The sequence below is a fragment of the Artemia franciscana genome, chromosome 17 (assembly GCF_032884065.1).
Source record: "Artemia franciscana chromosome 17, ASM3288406v1, whole genome shotgun sequence".
Classification (NCBI taxonomy): domain Eukaryota; kingdom Metazoa; phylum Arthropoda; class Branchiopoda; order Anostraca; family Artemiidae; genus Artemia; species Artemia franciscana.
This window is the reverse complement of record NC_088879.1, coordinates 26911724-26932045: the sequence shown is the minus strand read 5'-3', so window position 1 is coordinate 26932045 and position 20322 is coordinate 26911724. Positions and strand designations below refer to the sequence as shown.

Sequence of the window (20322 nt, the reverse complement as noted above, 5' to 3'; positions counted from 1 at the left end):
TAATGTAACAAATTATACAATAAAACACTCACTTTGGGTCCCGTTATTTTTCTGGAAACTTTTTACCTTTGAACCTCCTCATTTTTTTTTTTTTTTTTTTTTTTTTTTTTTTTTTTTTTTTTTTTTTTTTTTTTATATAGAAAACCAGTGGCCTATTCTTCTCGATAATAAAAGGTAAATCCTAATTTGAAAAATCGAAAAACCATAAACAATCGTTGAATCTCGTATGGTTTTTCTCGAAATATTGAAAAAAAATCGAAGTAAAAAAATGGGTAAGGGAAGCAGTGTGATCCATCAGATTATTGCCACATTCTAAACCCTACAAGATTCAAGAATATAATTTCCGGTGCTTTTTTTATCTTGGATTTGTACAATTTTCTTCGGTATTGTTCTGTGTTTAAATTTTTTTGCCAAAGCCTATGGGCTTTTAGCGCAAATAAATTCTATTTTATTCTGTATTCTATATTTTGATTTTTCTAGACATGTTGAAAAAAAAGTCAAAGTAAAAAAAATTGGTCAAAGGATCATACTAAACTACATTCAAGAATATAATTTCCGGTGCTTTTTATTTTCTGATGTGGTACATTTTAATAAAACCCTGGGTCTAACCATGGTTTTGTGTTTGTAGTATTTCAAGCAAAAAGCTTAAGGATGATGTAAAACTTGATGTCAAGAAATAGCAGGGGATGGAGCTCCATACACACATAATATGATGATGCCAAAATACATTTATTTCTATTCTTGGAGCACTAAGTTAATTAGTATACAGATTTGGTGATACAACTTGAGATATTTATAAAAAAAGAGGCGACTTACTTGAAGACCTTGCGGGCCAGTCGCGCCTCTTTCACCAGGAGATCCTGATGCTCCAGGCTCACCAGTTGGACCTGGTGGACCCGGATCTCCTCTTTCTGCAGGTTCACCAGGAGGACCTTGTGGACCCATAACTCCCTGAAGACCTCTCTCTCCAGGTTTACCTGTAAATAAGTTATAAATATTATTAGTAAAGGTGCGTATAGTCGAATTACTAGCAGCACTTAAGAGCCTATCTGTCCTTATCCTTATTACTTGATCAGCCCCTATATCAGGGGGCCACGAACCTATTTGTTAAAAAGATTGAAAATAACTAATTCTAGCTTTTAGAAATTCTAACTTTTGTTACTTGTAATATATCTATGTAAGCATATAAACATTATTAGTGAAACGGGAAGCATCCAATATTAATTTGTTCTGGAACTATCTAGTAACGTGATTTGGTTTTCTACTTCTATGTGGGTATTAGTCACTAGCGGATCCAGGGGAGGGCTGAGGGGAACCCCACCCCAAAAGATTTTTTGGTACCCTCTTATTCTGTTTTGTTTCCTTTTTTACTCTTTTTTTTAGAATTAAATTTATCGGTTTGGTCAATAGTTTGCAGCTTCGTCACATTGCTCCCCCACAAGATATTGCTCATTGGCACCCTTGTCACATTGGGCCTCCCCCAATATTTTGCTCTAGATCCGCTCCTGGTATTAATTGATTATAGTACAGCCATAAACAGAGTTGAATGGCTAGACTTCGCCACTCTAGGATTTTGTCTTTTAAAGAAATTAGGTACATTGTGCAAAAAAAGGTCATTTCTAGGTGATGAGTTTGGAAAATTCAACCTTAATTCTCTAGGTAATTTTGTAAATAAGCTTGAAGCCAGACCACAGAAACAGAACTGCAAGAAATTTTAATTAACTAATTTTTAATTGATGGTGTTTCAGGTTCAATTAATTGGTCAGATGTCATGTTCCTTTGCCTGCCATTATGGTCTAGTTACCTAGAGGGCCTGCCTAGTTCAGCTTTGTATCCCGTGCATGGAAGAATTTTATAAAATAAGTCTATCTATTGTTACCACCAGTTCAATATTCCAAACATTAAAATTAATGAAACTATCTTATTGAAATTTTGAAGCAAAGACGTTGTCTTTGTACCTTCAATTAAACATCAAAAATTTCATGTAAATGATCCAGAAAACATCATGAATTTATTGATACATTCTTCAATACTAACGAAAGCAGAAATAATGGTAGTAATAAAGAGTTCATGATAAATTGGCAATCAATAATCTTCCTCCAAAGGGCGGGAAATGGTTCAATAAAATATTTATTCCTATTTACTAATAAGTTGATGATTTGATGTGTTTCAGAGAATTTTCACTGATCACGCAGTAGACATTAGTCAATAATTCAGATTTTATTCGAAAATAGATCATTGGAGGCCAGGCAGTATCCATAATCTTTGTTCATGGGGGAAGGGGCAAAAAAAAAAAATCGAAAACGCCTAAATGTTTTTTACATGCATTGTTGTCACGTTGTACGAGTTGGACGATGAATTTTTTTTTTTTTTGAGGGGGGGGAGGAATGGGTTCAAACTCTCTAACATACTACCTTTCAAAGGAACACTAACTCATTCTTTGGGAGGCGAGTGGGGGCAAAGGATGAGTGGAGCTTAAATAATCTACCTCTGAAGGTTCTGAATTCATAAATTTGTGTGGAAGATTCTTATGATTAATGTGATTGGGGTATCAGAGTCAAAAAGTCAAACATGCACTTAAGTGAGTCGATGGACCAAGTTAGATGTAGAAATTCACCATATTCAACAACTTGTTTACTCATTTATTATTTAAGCTTTTTTCATGAAAGTATTTTTGTAAATTTAAGAACAAAGCTCTGACTCTAGTCATCTGATGGTTGTATACCGTCTACAATTGTATACAGGACAATTCTACAATTGTCCACCTTTTTGAGCCTATATCATCATAGAAATTGGAGGAAATATTTCGTAAGCCAGGTGCTGTTTTAGACCTAGAGCTCAATGTCGATTACCAACTTTAATCATATTCTAAAATTGGAAGAAAAGTCTATGCATCATGGTACGGTAATGAATTATTTCAGGAATTGTCCAAGTTCATTTTTCTTGATATGAAGTTTTTGTATTAAATTTATTTTAGAACCCACTCAATTTTAGTGAACAAAGACCCAAAGGATGGAAAATACAAAATAAAAAATCATCAGGTGCGCATTAAGTGATACGCTGGGCTGCATAGGGTGCAGCAAAATATTACAGCGTTTTTTTTTCTAAAACTGAATAGCTCAAGTTCAGCTAATGTAACATAAACGCTTAACTATTCATATTTAATAAGTTCAAACGCCAAAGATAAAATTAAACGCGTTAAAACGCATTTAAACTCATTAGACAAATTAAAAGCCTTAAAACCCATTAAAAAACCCCATTAAACCAAAAATTGTAAAATTAGAGACATGGGATTAGATAGGTCATTAATTTTCTTAACGGGTATATTTGCGAAACTGATATATTTCAACACACCTGATGAACCACTCTGACGAATAAAATCAAACAGAATCTGATGGGAAACATAAAGAGTGCCTATTTTGTGGTAGAGAGCAGCACTGATAACGAAATGATTACATGTAATGAAATTCTTAAAAGATATTTCACTAATTACAGCGACCTTGCTACGATACATCTAGAAATGAAATAATAATTTTTTTTATGAATAGATTCTTATTCGTTATGAATCCCTGTTATTTATTATCTTATGAATAAGAAATAGAAAATTGTATACGGAATTTATTCCCCTGAAAGTATCTGGCAACGTAGCAGGCGGAAAAAGATCAGCAATCAAATCCAGTCTAATACGGAAAATTCCCCTTGAGGAAAAAATTCCTCACAGGCAAAATAATGATAGTATTTGTAAATTTGCAAAGCCTTGCTGAACACCAAAATCAGAGACCTTACCGAAAAGTCACTTCATAATTCTAGAATTGTGTTACATGAGTTAATTTGTAATTAACCAGCTTATTAATTGAATACCCAGAAATTATGAATATTTTTATGCCAAAGAAATGTCACATATTTGTGTTGAGGGGCCTTTAATCAGCACAAAAAGTATTACGAGGGCCTCGGAAGGGGGCGGAGGGAGCTTATTCCTAAAACCTTCGCAAGAGTGTACTCAACAGTTTCTTAAAGTTTCTTGGCGATCGAATCTGTGGTATCTGGCAACGGTACAATCAAAAATGTGCAGAGCGTAAAATTTCAATACAGATAATTGCAAAAGCCTCTTTTCAAATCCATTAGAAAACAAAGCTTAGTTTTTGTCACCTCTATATGGAAATTCTTAGCACCTATTGAACTTGGAGAGGAAACGGGTCACAAGCCGCAAACCCTTGCAAACGGGCCTGTTTATGGATTCCTCTTTATCGTATTACTGCATGAGATCTTTGGGAATATTGTCACCTTGATCAGGCAAAATAATTTTTCTACGTCTCAATCGTGCACATTGAATGCCTTTACATCCTTTACAAAGTGGTAGAAAAGTTCTTTTTTATGTAACAGAAATACACTTAATCTAAATATAAGTTGCTTCTTATTCTGAATAGTTTTCATAATTGAACAAATATATTAAAAACGGGTAAAATTATTTACAAAAGTTTTCATGTCTCCGTAATCTAATTTATGAAGAAAAGAAACTCAATTTCCGTTCAATAAAAAAAAAAAATCACACCCCTTCCCCATTTTAGTGACTGTTCGATGCTCTCGTTGAAACCAAATAAGACCAAAGTTATTTGTGTAATACATTCAGTCCCACAAACTGATGTTCTCTCTAAACTACTAGTGCCACATAATCTGCAAAAAAGTGTCACAGTGACAAAGGGCAGGGCACATATATATATATATAAAATGTTGCAAAAGTTTAAATCCATCCACTGATTAGCATCAAGAAAAGAAAAGGTTAAATAGAAATAAGAAATTATTCCGTCACTCAAATTGAAGAAGAAAGAAGAATGAACAATAAAAGACCTTGGCTTGGGATTCATTTTAATATTTAGCCCTCAGTTTACTTATTAAATTGGTTTGTCCTTGCACATGTGGACGGCAAAAACTGATTGTTAATTTGTAGCATCTGTGAATAAAAATAAAACAAAGAAAACACAATTCTCAAATTCAAGTTAAGTATTTCACATACCTGGGGGACCCTCTGGACCAATTGGACCTTGTGAGCCCCGTTCGCCCTTTTCACCTGGAAGACCTGTAGCACCTCGCGATCCAGGAAGACCCTGAAAAATAAGTAAAACTAAAGAATGACTTTGCAATTTTTTATTAGCTGCCATTTTTTGGAATGAACCGCAACGTTCTGATAGACTGTTAAATTTTAGAAAGTTTATTTAAATTTTATTATAGTTTATTCACATATCATTTGATTCGGAGCTATTCAAAATTTAATTTGGTTTTACTGAATATTACTATGTTTTGACCTATTATTTAGAAAACATCAGAATTCCATAGAACAAAATTTTAAGAAACAAATACAGTAAAATATGCTTTACTATTAAACTAGTAATTACACAAAACAATTCTTCTATGTATTTGTTATACTTTCAACTTTTAATATTCCGAGGCAACTACACGTCAACTATTAATAGTTTAGTTGAAAATACTTCCTTTTTTTCACTGAATACCATTCAAAGCAAATAAATTTAATGCTACAAAAAATTACAGGCAAGTTCTAGTTTTGACAAGATAAACAATAGAAGAAATAACTTATAAAATACGAATAGATGGCACGCACAATTGTTCCAATAATATAACAGTCATGTAAAGTAAATTTAAATGAAGTATGTTTACAGTTTGAGTTTGCTCCCCTTCTATCGATAATGATAAAAATGGTCACCGTTCCTTTCTTTATTCATAACTAATTAATATTCAAACGCTAAATATTAACATCTTCCAACTTAATATATGAAGCTTATAAAAATCAACAAATAAGCACTGGATATTTAAACGGTGTTAAATTTACACAACATAAGCTTTGCAGGAGAGCTGTAAAACTAAAAATACACTTTCCTCAGAACTGTTGTTTACATAGACATAGAAAGCGTTTATTAAGCTAAGAAAGGTTTGAGCCAGAGCCCAATTCTTGTTCCTTATCTTCCCCTGTTTTTAAAATTAAATAAAAAAAAACTAATTTTTTAGCTGAAAGTAAGGAGCGACATTAAAACTTAAAACGAACAGAAATTACTCCGTATATAAAATGGGTTGTCCCCTCCGCAATCCCTCGCTCTTTACGCTAAAGCTTTTAATTGTTTTAAAAAGTAGAATTGTGGCAAAGAGTCAAACTTTAGCGTAAAGAGCGAGGGATTGCGGAGGGGACAACCCATTTTATATACGGAGTAATTTCTGTTCGTTTTAAGTTTTAATGTCGCTCCTTACTTTCAGCTAAAAAAATTAGTTTTTTTTTTATTTAATTTCTGAACGTTTTGAATTAATGCATGTTTGGTTTTGGCTCTCCGCACATAAATTATTAAAATGAAATTTGTATATTAATTCTTTTTTTGGCTAAATGGCTTTCTCTTAGTTTTGATCAGACGATTTTGAGAAATAAGGGGTGGAGAAGGAGGCCTAGTTGCCCTCCAATTTTTCGGTTGCTTAAAAAGGCAACTAGAACTTTTAATTTTTAACGAACGTTTTTATTAGTAAAAAATATACGTAACTTATAAATTAGCAACTTACGTAACAAACTTTCATAATCTTATATTTTTATTATGTATACAAGGGGGTTTGTATCCTCGTTAATACCTCGCTCTTTACACTAAATCTTAAGTTTTGTCCCAATTCTTTAAGAATGACCCCTGAATCAGAAAGGCCGTAGAATAAATAGTTGAAATTACTAAACATACTTTAGCATAAAGAGCGAGGTATTTATCTCCTCCTAAATACCTCGCTGTTTATGCTAAAGTATTTTTAGAACCCCTCATATGCGTAATAATCTCTGTTCGTTTTAAGTTTCAATGCTACTCCTTCCTTTCATTTGAAAAAACGTTTTCATGTTTATTTTTCATTGTTTTCTTATAGTAATGCTACAAAATCATGCGCCCTTTTCCTTGAATTTTTCTTCCCCCATGACAGATTCCTCCAAGGAAAGATCCTCCAACATAGCCCCCTCCCCTCAAACCCACCCCCCAAACAAAATAAAATCCCCCTCAAAACGTCTGTACACTTCCCAATAACCATTACTATATGTAAACACTGGTCAAAGTTTGTAACTTGCAGCCTCTCCCCCAGGGATTGTGGGGGAGTAAATCATCCCCAAATACATAGTTATTATGGTTTTCGACTATGCTGAACAAAATGGCTATCTCAAAATTTTGATCCGTTGACTTTGGGAAAAAAAATGAGCGTGGGAGGGGGCCTAGATGCCCTCCAATTTTTTTGGTCACTTAAAAAGGGCACTAGAACTTTTCATTTCCGTTAGAATGAGCCCTCTTGCAACATTCTAGGACCACTTGGTCGATACGATGACCCCTGGAAAAAAAAAAAAAATAAAAAAAAAAATAAACACGCACCCGTGATTTGTCTTCTTGCAAAAATTACACAATTCCACTTTTTTGTAGATAGGAGCTTGAAACTTCTACAGTAGGGTTCTCTGATACGCTGAATCTGGTGGTGTGATTTTCGTTAAGATTGACTATTAGGGGGTGTTTCCCCCTATTTTCTTAAATAAGGCAAATTTTCTCAGGCTCGTAACTTTTGATGGGTAAGACTAAACTTGATGAAACATACATATTTAAAATCAGCATTAAAATGCGATTCTTTTGATGTAGCTATTGATATCAAAATTCAATTTTTTAGAGTTTTGGTTACTATTGAGCTGGGTCGCTCCTTACTACAGTTCGTTACCACGAACTGTTTGAAAGCTAGTCTATGCGTTCAGCAGGAAGTCCAGACCTGACTGCTTTCCCGGAGAGAAGATAGGGAGTAAGACAAGAAAAAGTAAATTATTGAACTAATAACTTTCAATTCCCCAGGAGGATAGTCCTTTGGAACTATATCATGGGTGGTATTCATATTACCTCATCTCCCTCCGTGTGTATAGGCATGAAAAAAAACAAAATTAATTTATTAAAAGAAGCAATTGCTTCAAATGCGTACCATCAACAGCTTTTCAAATGATTCATCTTAATAAATTAAGGTTGAACTTACCACCATACCGATTGGACCAGCATGACCTTTGTCACCTTTAACGCCAGGAGCTCCCGATGGACCATCAGCTCCCATCATACCCACTGGCCCTCTGTCACCAGGGGAGCCTGGTGGCCCGACTGGGCCACGTTCACCTGGGAAACCCCGTTCTCCACGAGGCCCACTTTGTCCAGGTAATCCAGGTGGACCTAGAGAATAAATGTGAATTGAAATATTATAAAAATTCTATCGGGCTTCCGGTATACGTATTTGTTTATTACAATCTATTCAATTGTATTTATCAATGAGATTAAGATAATCAATGTTAAAGCAAAGAGGGACCCATGTCATGGATCTGATTTTGGGTAAGAACATAACAAAAGGATAATTGCAAAAAAAGAAAATCAGTGGAGCAAAGAGAACAAAGAATTACTTCCAGAAATACAAACGACAAGAATGGGTCAAGGTGGCAAGAAAAAGAGGAAGAAGGAGAAAGAGAGAGCTATATTCCTTTGTGTAAATCTAGCATTTAGGACTATGTACCAAAAAGAAAAAAAGGAACACGAAGATATACAGAAGAAAAAAAATTCAATTCCGTTTCAATAAATAAAAACCTAATACTTAACCAGGACTAGTCCTTCCTTTAATATCATCGGTTAAATAAAAAAAAAAATTCAACTGAAAGCAAGGAGCAGCATTAAAACTTAAAACGAACAGATACTATTCCGTATATGAGAGGGTTTGCCCCCTCGTCAATGCATCGCTCTTTACACTAAAATATTTTTAGTACCTTCAAAAGAGCTATTTATTCTAATGAAACGGCCTTTGTGATTCAGGGGGTCATTCTCATAGAATTGGAACGAAATTAAAATTTTAGCACAAAGAGACGAGGGAGAGCCCCCCCTCATATACGCAGTAATTTCTGTTCGTTTTAAGTTTTAATGTTGCTTCTTAATTTCAGTTGAACAATTTTTTTTTTGTTTAATTTCTCATTGTTTTTTGAATAATGCTGGGAAAAACCGACCCCCCGTCATGAAAAATTCTCTTCCCCCATGAAAAATTCCTCCATGGAAAGATCTTCCCATGTAAATCCTTCCCCAAACCACCCACCAGAAAAAAACCCCTCTGAAAACGTCTGTAAACTTCCTAATAACCAATACTATGCGTAAACAATGAGAGACATAGTTAATAGATTTTCTGACTATACTGAACAAAATGGCTATCACAAAAATTTGATCCGGTGACTTTGGCAAAAAAATGAACGTGGGAGAGGCCTAGTTGCCCTCTAATTTTTTTGGTCAATTTAAAAGGGCAATAGAGCTTTCAATTTCCGTCCACGACAATCTAGGACCACTGGGTCAATACGATTACCCTTGGAGAAAAATGGATTACCCCTTTCTTCTGGCAAAAAAAATAGAATTCCACATTTTTGCAGATAGGAGCTTGAAATCTCTACAATAGGGTTTTCTCATACGCTGAATCTGATGGTGTGAGTTACATTAAGATTCTGTTACTTTTAGGGGGTGTTTTCCCCTTTTTTCGAAAATAAGGCAAATATTCTCAGGCTCTTAACTTTGATGGGTAAGATTAAACTTGATGAAACTTATATATTTGAAATCAACATGAAAATCCGATCCTTTAGATGTATCTATTAGTATCAAAATTCCTTTTTTAGAGTTTCAGTTTATATTGAGCCGATCGTTCGTTACCACAAACTGTTTCACAAAGCGCTAAAAGTACCCCAAATGTTTATTAAAAGGAAAGGGTAGTTCTGTCTGTATTACTAAATATCGTCTGCCTCATTTTCAGGACTCATTCCTCCAATCAAGAAAATCTTTTATTTTTCTTTCTTTTAATCTGTTACGAACCCTAACAATCCATCGCAGGACAAAACCTCCCAACGACAGCGCATCACGAATCCGATCCTTGAGCAACAGATGGTGAATTACTTATGTATGGGAATTTCGAGAGTTATATCCTCAGTTCAAAATGGATCAAATGTAAAAAGCGAAAAAAGAAATAATATGCTCAAACAACTAAAATATTTACCTTGTAATCCTGCTTCTCCGTCCTTGCCGGGGTTTCCAGGGATGCCAGGAGAGCCTGGAAGTCCTTGGAAACCTCTTGCACCAGGCGATCCTTGAGCACCTCTTTCTCCGTCTTGACCTGGTGGACCTGGAGGACCTTGAGAACCTGGAGCCCCATCTTTTCCTGGGTCTCCTCTTGGACCAGGGGAACCCGTTGGACCAGGCTCTCCATCTCTTCCTGATTCACCCTAGAAAATTATTCCAGTTGAATAAAAATAAATTACTTTAGGTTTTTAAATATAACCGAACAGAGTTAAATGTCAGGGAAACAGCTATTGCAGTAAAAAAAAATAGAAAAAACGAAAAAATTCAGTTTTGTTTTTTGCTGTTTTTTTTTCTTCTAAGAAGCTGTCAAGCAAGCCAAGATTTATTTCTGAGGTGTAGGGGGGGTTGTTAAAATAAAAAAAATGGCAAATTATGTCCAAAAGGCAAGATATTATTTAATAAATCGCTAAACTGTTTAGATTGGGGAGGGGAGGGGTAACGGACCCATAGACCAAACTTCCACCACTGCGTATATAACTTTAAAGAATATTGTCAGTTAATTTTTCACAGCCTGTTTACATCAATGGAACATAATCTTTGGATACGTCTAACACTTTCTCGGCAAAAGCCCGCACTTGCTCTTTCAAAGTAGGCCATATACTAAAAATTTGACTTACACTTAGGTCACTTGTTCACCTTTGATTCCAAGGAAATTCAGTCCCCCATTTTGCATACAAGTCCAGTGGACACTGTCCACCATGAGCCAACCCAAAATTTCGATTATATAACGGATATATTCTTATTCAAACCTCGTTAAAGCCTCCAACATTGATTATATATGCTATTTACTTATACAATGTCTAATATTACAAGTCAATTATACCGTTTAACCATTTTCTAAAGAGCTATTCTTCAAAAACAAATTTATAAAAATATATACAAAACAAATAGATATTTTATAATTATTTCAAAAAAATAGATATTAAATAAACGTAAATTTATCCAAGTAAACATAGAACATAGTTATGATGTAACTATGAAGGTTAACTTTGTCAATATTTTAAGGGAACAAAATGACTTACACTTTTACGCAGAATTTCTCCAGTGCCTGTAAAGGAGAATGCACCCTGTGCCATTGATGCTGCACAGGGTATAAAATCAAAGTTTCTGTTATCGATTATTTTTTTTATAGGGACAGGAAGCAAGCCCATTACCCAGCCTTGTGGCAGCTGGAATTGAACAAAGGGCTACGTATTACCAAGCAGAGCAGCAACCCACTGCGCCATCTTAACATGCATGAAAAATAACCTCTTAGGATTTCAAAATGGCTAAGTCTACAAGGCGATACATAAAAAGGACTTACTCGAATTAATTTATAGATTTGGTTTATCAGACAGGAGGAAGTTGAAAAACCAAGTTTATCAGAGAGGATGCAAGACCATTCTTATTTTTATATCTAATGACAAAAGTTTCTAAAAATCGTATGTATGTTAAACTCGACAGCGTCAATCTGTTGGTTTCATTTTTTGAAAATATGACTCTTGTATCATCTGTTCTCCCTCAAGCTTAAAAAACTATGCGCCACAGATGTTGTGAACCTTCTCTTGAAAGAAATACTTAACATGCTACTGATTGTTATAACTCTCTTTAATTTCTGCTATTCTTTTTGCTTTTAATAAAAAGATTTTGAAAACATTGACAGTTTAAACAGATATATTTTCAAATAAGTAATTACTTCAAATAGCCTACTTACTGTTGGACCTCTTTCACCTGGTGGACCCATTGGACCTGGGAGACCTTGAAGACCAGTGGGACCTGGCTCGCCGGCCTTGCCATCTGCGCCAGGTGGACCACGCTCACCAGCTGCACCAGTCTTACCAACTGGACCGGTTCTGCCAGGTAAACCACGAAGACCCTAAATAAGAAAGCATAAGGTAATCCAACAAAGTATATCAAATTGAAGAATTTGTGACTTTTAAGGGGTGTTTCCCCCTATTGTCTAAAATAAGGCAAATTTTCTCAGGCTCGTACCTTTTGATGGGTAAGTCTAAACTTGATGAAACTTATATATTTAAAATCAGCATTAAAATGGAATTCTTTTGATGTAAACTATTGTTAAAAAAATTCTGTTTTTAAGAGTTTCGGTTACTATTGAGCCGAGTCACTCCTTACTACAGTTCGTTTCCACGAACTGTTTGATCAGTATTATTTTTTCTGTGTAGAATTCGTGTAAACCTAGTTGTTGATATAGAATTACTCTATCAGATAAGATTTTTATTCGATACAAATTTTATAGTGTTTTTAAAATTAGGAGGGTGCGATATCTCTCATTTTGTAATGAAATTTTTGTTTTTTATGTGTTATGCTACAAAAAATTCAGAAAGTTTTGATACTGAATTCGAACTCAAGTTTACAATTGCTTTACCATTTCAGGTTTTATTATTCAATACAATATTTTGACGTCTGTTTTACATATTTTTTTTTCTATGGCGAGCTATGTGAACAAAGTCAGAAAGACCACAATACTAAACCTTTTGTTTCAATGCAATTCATTATGGATATTACTACTTCTAACAACTCACGGCAGTACCATGCTGTCTGAGGCCAATATAGTCACGCACGCTCCTCATTCATCCAAATATATTCATAGTCTCCTTCCTTACACCCTCCCAAGAAGTTCCTCGTAGATCTAAAATAATAAGCAAAGGCTTTGTCATTGTAGTTGTACAATGATATTAATAGATGAAGTTGTAGTTCAGTTTACCATTAGTCTTTAGTTAGCATGGATTTATACCTGTGTGACAGCACTAAGTGCTGAAAAAAATCTGACCGTATTTATATATTCAACAAACAAAATTTTAACCAGAAAGGTGATGCAAAATTTCAGGGAGACTTAATCGTAACTTATTTCTAAAAGTTCGAAAAGTGATAAAAGTTTCCAAAAAAACATACTTCAAAAATTACTACAAAAAGAAGTATGGTTCTCAAACAGATTACGACTGCATATTTAGATTAACCATAAACATTAACCATAATAAGAAATACATATTCTCTTTTAAATGACCCCCCCCCCCCCAAAAAAAAAAAAAATTAAAATACATATGAAAAGAAATCCTTCTGTCAATTCATTGTCAACGATATAACAATCACGCAGAAAGCAAATTTTATCAACTAATTTTATGCATTTTGTTCTCGAAAAATAGATATAATAAGCAAAAGAACTACCTGGAGACCTGGTGGACCTGGCCTTCCTGGATCACCTTGTTTACCCTTTTGACCATCAGGACCTGCTTGACCCCTGTCACCTGTCTGTCCTTTGGGACCTGGAGGACCGTCTGGACCAGGGAGACCTCTACCGCCAGGAGCTCCACGTTCACCGTGAGGACCTGGAGGACCAGGCAGGCCACGAGGACCAATCTTACCACGTTTACCAGCAGCACCTTGTTGACCGGGTAGACCACGGGGGCCAGGAGATCCATTTTCACCTTTAGAAGGATAAAATGTTTTAAATAGAACATAGGAAAACGAGCATATTAGAGGCAAAGAGTATGCAGTGGCTCTCGTGTGCTCATCTTCCATGTGGAAATCTTCGATTTTTCAAGATATAAGCAAATTAGTTACTTTCGAACAACACTTTCTTCAATATTTAATCAATGTCATAACAAGGCACCCATAGCAAGAAAAAAAGGATAAGCAAAAAGATTTGCATACACCTAGGTACCATAGCCTCTAATATATTCTAAAATTGCACAATTTTTCTTTATAAACATTTCTACATAATGTAAAACTCTTAATTTTAACAATACTCAACAAAAACTTAAGGGCCACTTTGGCACATGTCAAGGTAAACTGCAGGATTATCTAAATCGCTGTTACTTCATTGTTACAACCGCAAAACCAAATTTAGCAACTGTCCAGGGTATTCACGCTTGAATCCAAAATGCGATCGCATGCCAGATGCGATTATTTTCTCTGTATCAATTGACAACCTAACGCAAAAAGGGGCATTTTCAAAAAGATTATGCTCTGTTTGAACAAGCTTCTCTCTTACTGACAAACTCGCTCACTCGTGTATCTCAGACTTGACAAAAAGGGGCATTCCTTTGGTAATATATTATTTCCAAGATTTTTATTTATTATTATTTCGAAAAAGGTGAGGTTTATTTATTATATCATTTTCTCCAGAATCTTGATGATTTGATTTGATTTCAAGTGCTGACCTATATTAATCCCTAATGTAGGAAAACAGTCTTCCCTTTCTCCTTCTGTCCTTTTTTTTTAAAAATGTGTTTGTGCTGTTGCATTGGTGATTTCTCTTTTCATTATATATATATATATATATATATATATATATATATATATATATATATATATATATATATATATATATATATATATATATATATATATATATATATATATATATATATATATACTAGCTGTTGGAGTGGCGCTTCGCGCCACCCCAACATCTAGTTGGTGGGGGCGCTTTGAACCCCCCCGCCTGCGTAAGTCGTTACGCACCATTGTAGTTGTGTCCCTGTGTCCCACTTGTGAATATAGATATATATATATATATATATATATATATATATATATATATATATATATATATATATATATATATATATATATATATATATATATATATATATATATATATATATATATATGTTTTTAAATACGTAAAACTTGCGAATATACAACATTCTTCGATGTCCCATTGTCTTTGCATATAAATAGATTGTCAGGTTTACCGACTCTTGAACATGCAACATAAAATTGTCCATGGGAAAAACAATCCGTATTCAGATCTATACCTCATTATTCTAATGATTGCCCTTGAGCTTTGTTGATGGTGATTGCTAATCGAACATTCCCTGTGTCTCCGTCGTCATTTATATATCCCCCTGTGTCCCCGGCATCCCCGTTGTAGTTGTGTCCCTGTGTCCCGGTCGTCATTTATATTCCCAGTATCCCCGTCGTCATTTGTGTCCCTGTGTCCCAGTCTGTAATTTCTCTTTGAGCATCCCGGTCGTCATTTATATTCCCCGTGTCCCGGTGTCCCGGTCTGTAATTTATCTTTGAGTGTCCCGGTACTTCGGCTTGAATACATTCGTTTTTGAATTGGTATATGATGAAATAATTCAGACGTCATATAAGGACGTCACTCGACAGACAGACAGACAGACAACTTATTTATATATATATATATATATATATATATATATATATATATATATATATATATATATATATATATATATATATATATATATATATATATATATATATATATTTACATATAAGGGTTAAAAAATGTTCATAAGGTGTTAACTCAACCTAAAACTTGAGGTTCTGTTCACAACAGAAATCGTAAAATATGCAACGTTACATATTGGAATATACACTCGATAATTAGAACACTTGAGGGTATACCATTCATTAATTGAAATGATATCACGAAAAAAAAGAGACTACTTAATAACAAGTAGAAAAGAATATTTTCACTTTAGTATTTTTTTTTGTCCCGATTAACTTTCTATGGCAACTCCTTACTGGGAATTGTTGCCTGTCTCTATTGACTATTAAATTAGAAAAACAAACAATTTTTTTCAGCTGAAGGTAAGGAGCAACATCAGAACTTAAAACGAACAGAAATTATTATGTATATAAAGGGGTTCACTCCCTAGTCAATACCTATCTCTTTACTCAAAGTTCAAATTTTGCTCCAATTCCTTAAAGATGACCCCCTGAATGATAAAGGCCGTTTAATGAAAATAGATACAGTACTTTAGATAACCTAAAGTTAGATTTATCAATAGATAAATCTAAAATAGATTTATTACTCTTTCGAAAGTACTAAAAAAACTTAGCGTAAGGATTGGGGTATTGACTGGGGGGTAAACACCCTCATATACGTAATAATATCTATTCGTTTTAAGTTTTAATGTTGCTCCTAATTTTCAGTTGAAAAAGCTTGTTTTTAAACAAACTAATTTCTGATCGTTTTTAAATAATTCTGGGAAATAAGGCAACCCCTTCACAGAAATTTCCCTTCTTCCATGAAAAAATCATCCATGAAAAGATCCCCCATGCAGTCCCTTCTCCACTACCCCCCAACAGAAAAAGATCCTCCTGAAATGGTCTGTAGCCCATACTTCCCAATAAGCAATACTATATGTAAACTTTGGGCAAATTTCATAACTTGCAGCCCTTCCCTGGGGACTTGGGGGGACTAAGTCATCCTCAAAGACATAACTATTAGATTTTCGACTATTTTGAACAAAATGGCCATTTAAAAAATTTGATCGGGTGACTTTGGAAAAAACATAAGTGTGGGAGGGGGCCTAGTTGCCCTCCAATTTTTTTGGTCGCTTAAAAAGGTTAAAAGAACTTTAATTTACGTTCGAATAAGCCCTCATGCAGCATTTTAGGACTAATTTATCGATACGATCACCCCTGGGAAAAACAAACAAAAAAACACACATCCGTGATCTTTCTTCTGGCAAAAACAAAAAACAAACACAAAATTCCACATTTTCGCAGATGGGAGGTTGAAACCTCTAAGTTAGGGTATTCTGATACGCTCAATCTGATGGTATGATTTTCATCACTTCTAAGGAGCGTTTCCCCCTTTTTTCGAAAATACAGCAATTATTTTCAGGCTCGAAACTTTTGAAGGGTGTGACTAAACGTGATGAAATTTATATACTTGAAATCAGCATAAGAATTTGATTCTTTTGATGAATCTATTGGTACCAAAATTATGTTTTTTATATTTTCGGTTACTATTGAGCCAGGTCACTCCTTACTTACAGTTCGTTACCACGAACTGTTTCATTCTGTTGCATCAATAATTTACAATAGTTCGTAGTTCTATAAGATGAAAGGATCTTAATAAGTCAGTTTCGTGTCATCAAGACAAGCATTTCAGGAAAAAGGGAAAAAAAGAAGCTACAAGGAAGTCAATTCCCTAGTTTTAACTCACCTTTAGGACCTCCGTCTCCTTTCACACCGGGTAGACCAGTTTCACCGGAGTTACCTTTTGGACCTGATGGACCTGGGCTTCCATTCATTCCTGGAGGTCCCCTAGCCCCAGGGAAACCAGGAGGACCAGCTGGGCCATGCTCACCCTGAGCTCCCTTCTCTCCTGGTATACCGTCCTTGCCTGAAGGACCTGGTGGACCTGATTCTCCAGGCACACCAGGCCTACCTGCTTCACCACGTGGACCTTGAAGACCTTGACTTCCCTTAGGACCTGTAGGACCCGCATCACCTTTGGAGCCGGGAGTACCAGGAAAACCTGGAGGACCAGGCTTGCCAACTGCACCCTAAAAGAAAGTGCGAAAAAATACACTAAACGAAGAGATTCACAAACAACACTGTTGGAAGAAAAACATCAGGCCAGTGCATTTGGACTGGTAAACTAGCTATTGGTAAACGCTTGCATCTACGGATATAGGCCTTAAGCTGTAAGCATAGTGTATGAAAAAACACAATATCAACTTTTTTTTTTCATGATAAAATTTCAGAATCCTATTTCTGTGTAACCAAGGAATTTATACCGTAAATCAATGATAGTACGCAAGTTTTATTAGGGTTACTATACCCAATACCCACTATATTCTAATTCAATGCCAGGTATTGATACAAATTTATACAAGGAAACGTAAACAGAATAAGCTCTACTTGGTAATAGTCAATTCATATGTTGTGCCTGAAATACCGACTTTTAAAAAATCCTTTGTAATGAAACTTGCGACGTTAGACCTAACAGTTTTTTTTAAGGTGTTTATCTTCATAGCCTGAGGTTTTTCTTACTTTTGACATTTCGTTTACGATTAAGTTTTTTTTTCGTTTTAGTAGTAGCTTGGTACTCGATAAGTCAGCTGGGCTCTTGACTTGCTACTACTAACACAGTCTCAACTTTAAGCCTGAAGTGGCTAACAAACTAAAAAATGCCCGTCCTTCATCCTCCCTATAAAACCTCCCAAGAAATACTTAAGAAAGTTTTATAATCTATTATATTGTTGTACCAAGGAGATCTGGTATGTCCGGCCTTTTTACTAACTCCTGGCAAGCTATTTAATAGCGCTCTTCTAGGTATGCAGCCATCTTCCATCCTACCAGTCCTCAGCTAAGACTGAAATACAATAAGGACTTGATTACCTTATATATAAGCCTTATGCCTGAATCCTTCTTAGACAATGCCAATACCAAAAAATTTCACATTCTCATTCTTTGGACCCCACACTGACTACAGTCATTACAGTCGCATCAAACACTCAAAGATCCAGCCTCATAAGGATTCTTTCACCTACCAGTTGGTTATTAGGCTTAGTGAAAATAGGTTTTGCTTTGGTTATTTTACTTTAAAAATAAACTTTTTACCAACTGTCCTATGACTGACCCAAATATACCAAAAACTCTTACCCGTCGGAATGACTAACTTTTGACTCATTAGAAGCATATATTTAAAACACATCTTGATATTACTTAGTTAAACATATAACTTAAAAACTTATTTCAAAAAACTATTTCAACAAGTTCGAGCACAGAGTAAAGGGGAGTTTAATTGTGAAAATATTATTACACAAAAACTGTTCGTTCTTTTCACTGGCGCTCTCCCTTCTCTGAACCTGATTGGTTCTTTTATAAGAATCACAAAAGAACCAATCAGTTCTGAGAAGACGGAGGCATTTGTGTCTCCAGGCATTATATTTCCTTGTTGATGTAAATTTGTCTCTCAGTAAAAGTTAGAAGGGTTTTAAAAAGATTTTATATATTTATTTAGAAATAATTTAGAATAAGAAATAATTAAAAAAAAAGAAATAATTTAGAATAATTTAGAATAATCTATTTAGAAATAAGTAATAATGTACCTAGTCCGTGAAAATACTGTACAAAAATAAACCAATAATATTAAAGCAATTTTTTTTAACACGGAAGCATTAGGATAGTAATCTCTCCTTTCTCTTATGTTGAACATACAAAACGCAATTAACATAATAGTCAGCGAATAGCAAACAGGTAACATATACAGTAGTAAAAACTAACCAACCTATTAAAATATCAATCCTATCATTACCCCACTAAGACCTCATAAAAGAGTCATCCTAGATTCCATAAAATCACATTTAAATGTTATACACACACTTTATTTTATACTTTTGTCACCGTAATGCCCATAATTCGTGAATGTCCAAAATACATTTTTTCTCCTTGGATTTAGTCAGTGTTGCCAGAAAACTTTTTCAATTTAATGCAAGGTTTAATGGTGGCATTTTAGGTGGCAGTTTAGGTTTAATGGTTGGGTTAAGTTAAGTTATGTTTTTAACCCGTTTCTGAAGTTCATAGCCTCTTTTAACCTAATCTTCACTTTTACCACCAAAACTCGCATTAGACGGAAAAAGCAGACTGGCAAAGCTACTGAATCCAAGCAGAGAAAAGAGAATTTGGGAGATTCACCGGTGAATTTCGACATTAACCAAATTTTGAACATACACAGTAACATATTCCTAACATATATTAAATGTATTTCAATATTTCACATACATCCAGTAAACATCATAAATTACCTTCTGCACCAGTGCAAGTGCCTATGGCTAATTAAAGCGCAGCTAATGCAGCTAAACTGAATATAATTTAAATGCAAAAACTCCCCCCCCCCCCAAAAAAAAAATAAACTTACATTGCCAGCGAAAACACAAAAACTTTGTGTGGTTGGAAACAAATTTTTCAAATAGAACGAAAAATACGGTATTTTTGGATAATCAACTGAATTCCCTGAACCTAGGTATTGAAATAAAAATACCGGACGTTTTAGCAGGATAGAAACCAACAATGAATTTTAATTTTAAGGAATTTGTTTTAAAGTTTGTTGAGCTTAAACTTCTGAATTTTTTATTTTAGATTTTAAATTTCTAATTTTTAAACTGAAGTAACTGACGTAACTAAAGATATATAACGTAAATAGCCTGTTGTTTATTTCCTTTAATTCTTTTTTAGTGTTTATAGTAGATCTCGTTTCAGCTAGGTATAGTTGAAAGTATACTACGCTCGTATAGTATATTCAGCTACGATCGTGAAAAAAGTTATTATTATTATTATTCTTTCTAAATTTGGCCAAATATACAGAATTTGATGTACAGTACAGCCCCCTGCAGGGGAAAGTACCTAATATGCACCTTCCATTATTCCAAAATATTGACAAAGTTTATGCCAGCTGGATCAAGGTTAC

The 20322-nt window shown here is 34.5% G+C and overlaps 1 protein-coding gene across 2 annotated transcripts in view; it reads right to left on the bottom strand.

Annotated features, from left to right (window-relative positions):
• LOC136038080 (collagen alpha-1(I) chain-like) overlaps window positions 1-20322 on the bottom strand; it is a 117894-nt gene that overhangs the window by 42081 nt on the left and 55491 nt on the right. For both annotated transcript variants that reach the window (XM_065721078.1, XM_065721079.1), the window contains 7 exons: window positions 17071-17413; window positions 13305-13564; window positions 11833-11994; window positions 10057-10282; window positions 8029-8216; window positions 5015-5105; window positions 817-977 (listed from right to left, as the gene is read on the bottom strand). In XM_065721078.1, coding sequence (XP_065577150.1) covers window positions 817-977; window positions 5015-5105; window positions 8029-8216; window positions 10057-10282; window positions 11833-11994; window positions 13305-13564; window positions 17071-17413 — 1431 coding nt within the window. The remainder of the gene's footprint in view (window positions 1-816; window positions 978-5014; window positions 5106-8028; window positions 8217-10056; window positions 10283-11832; window positions 11995-13304; window positions 13565-17070; window positions 17414-20322) is intronic.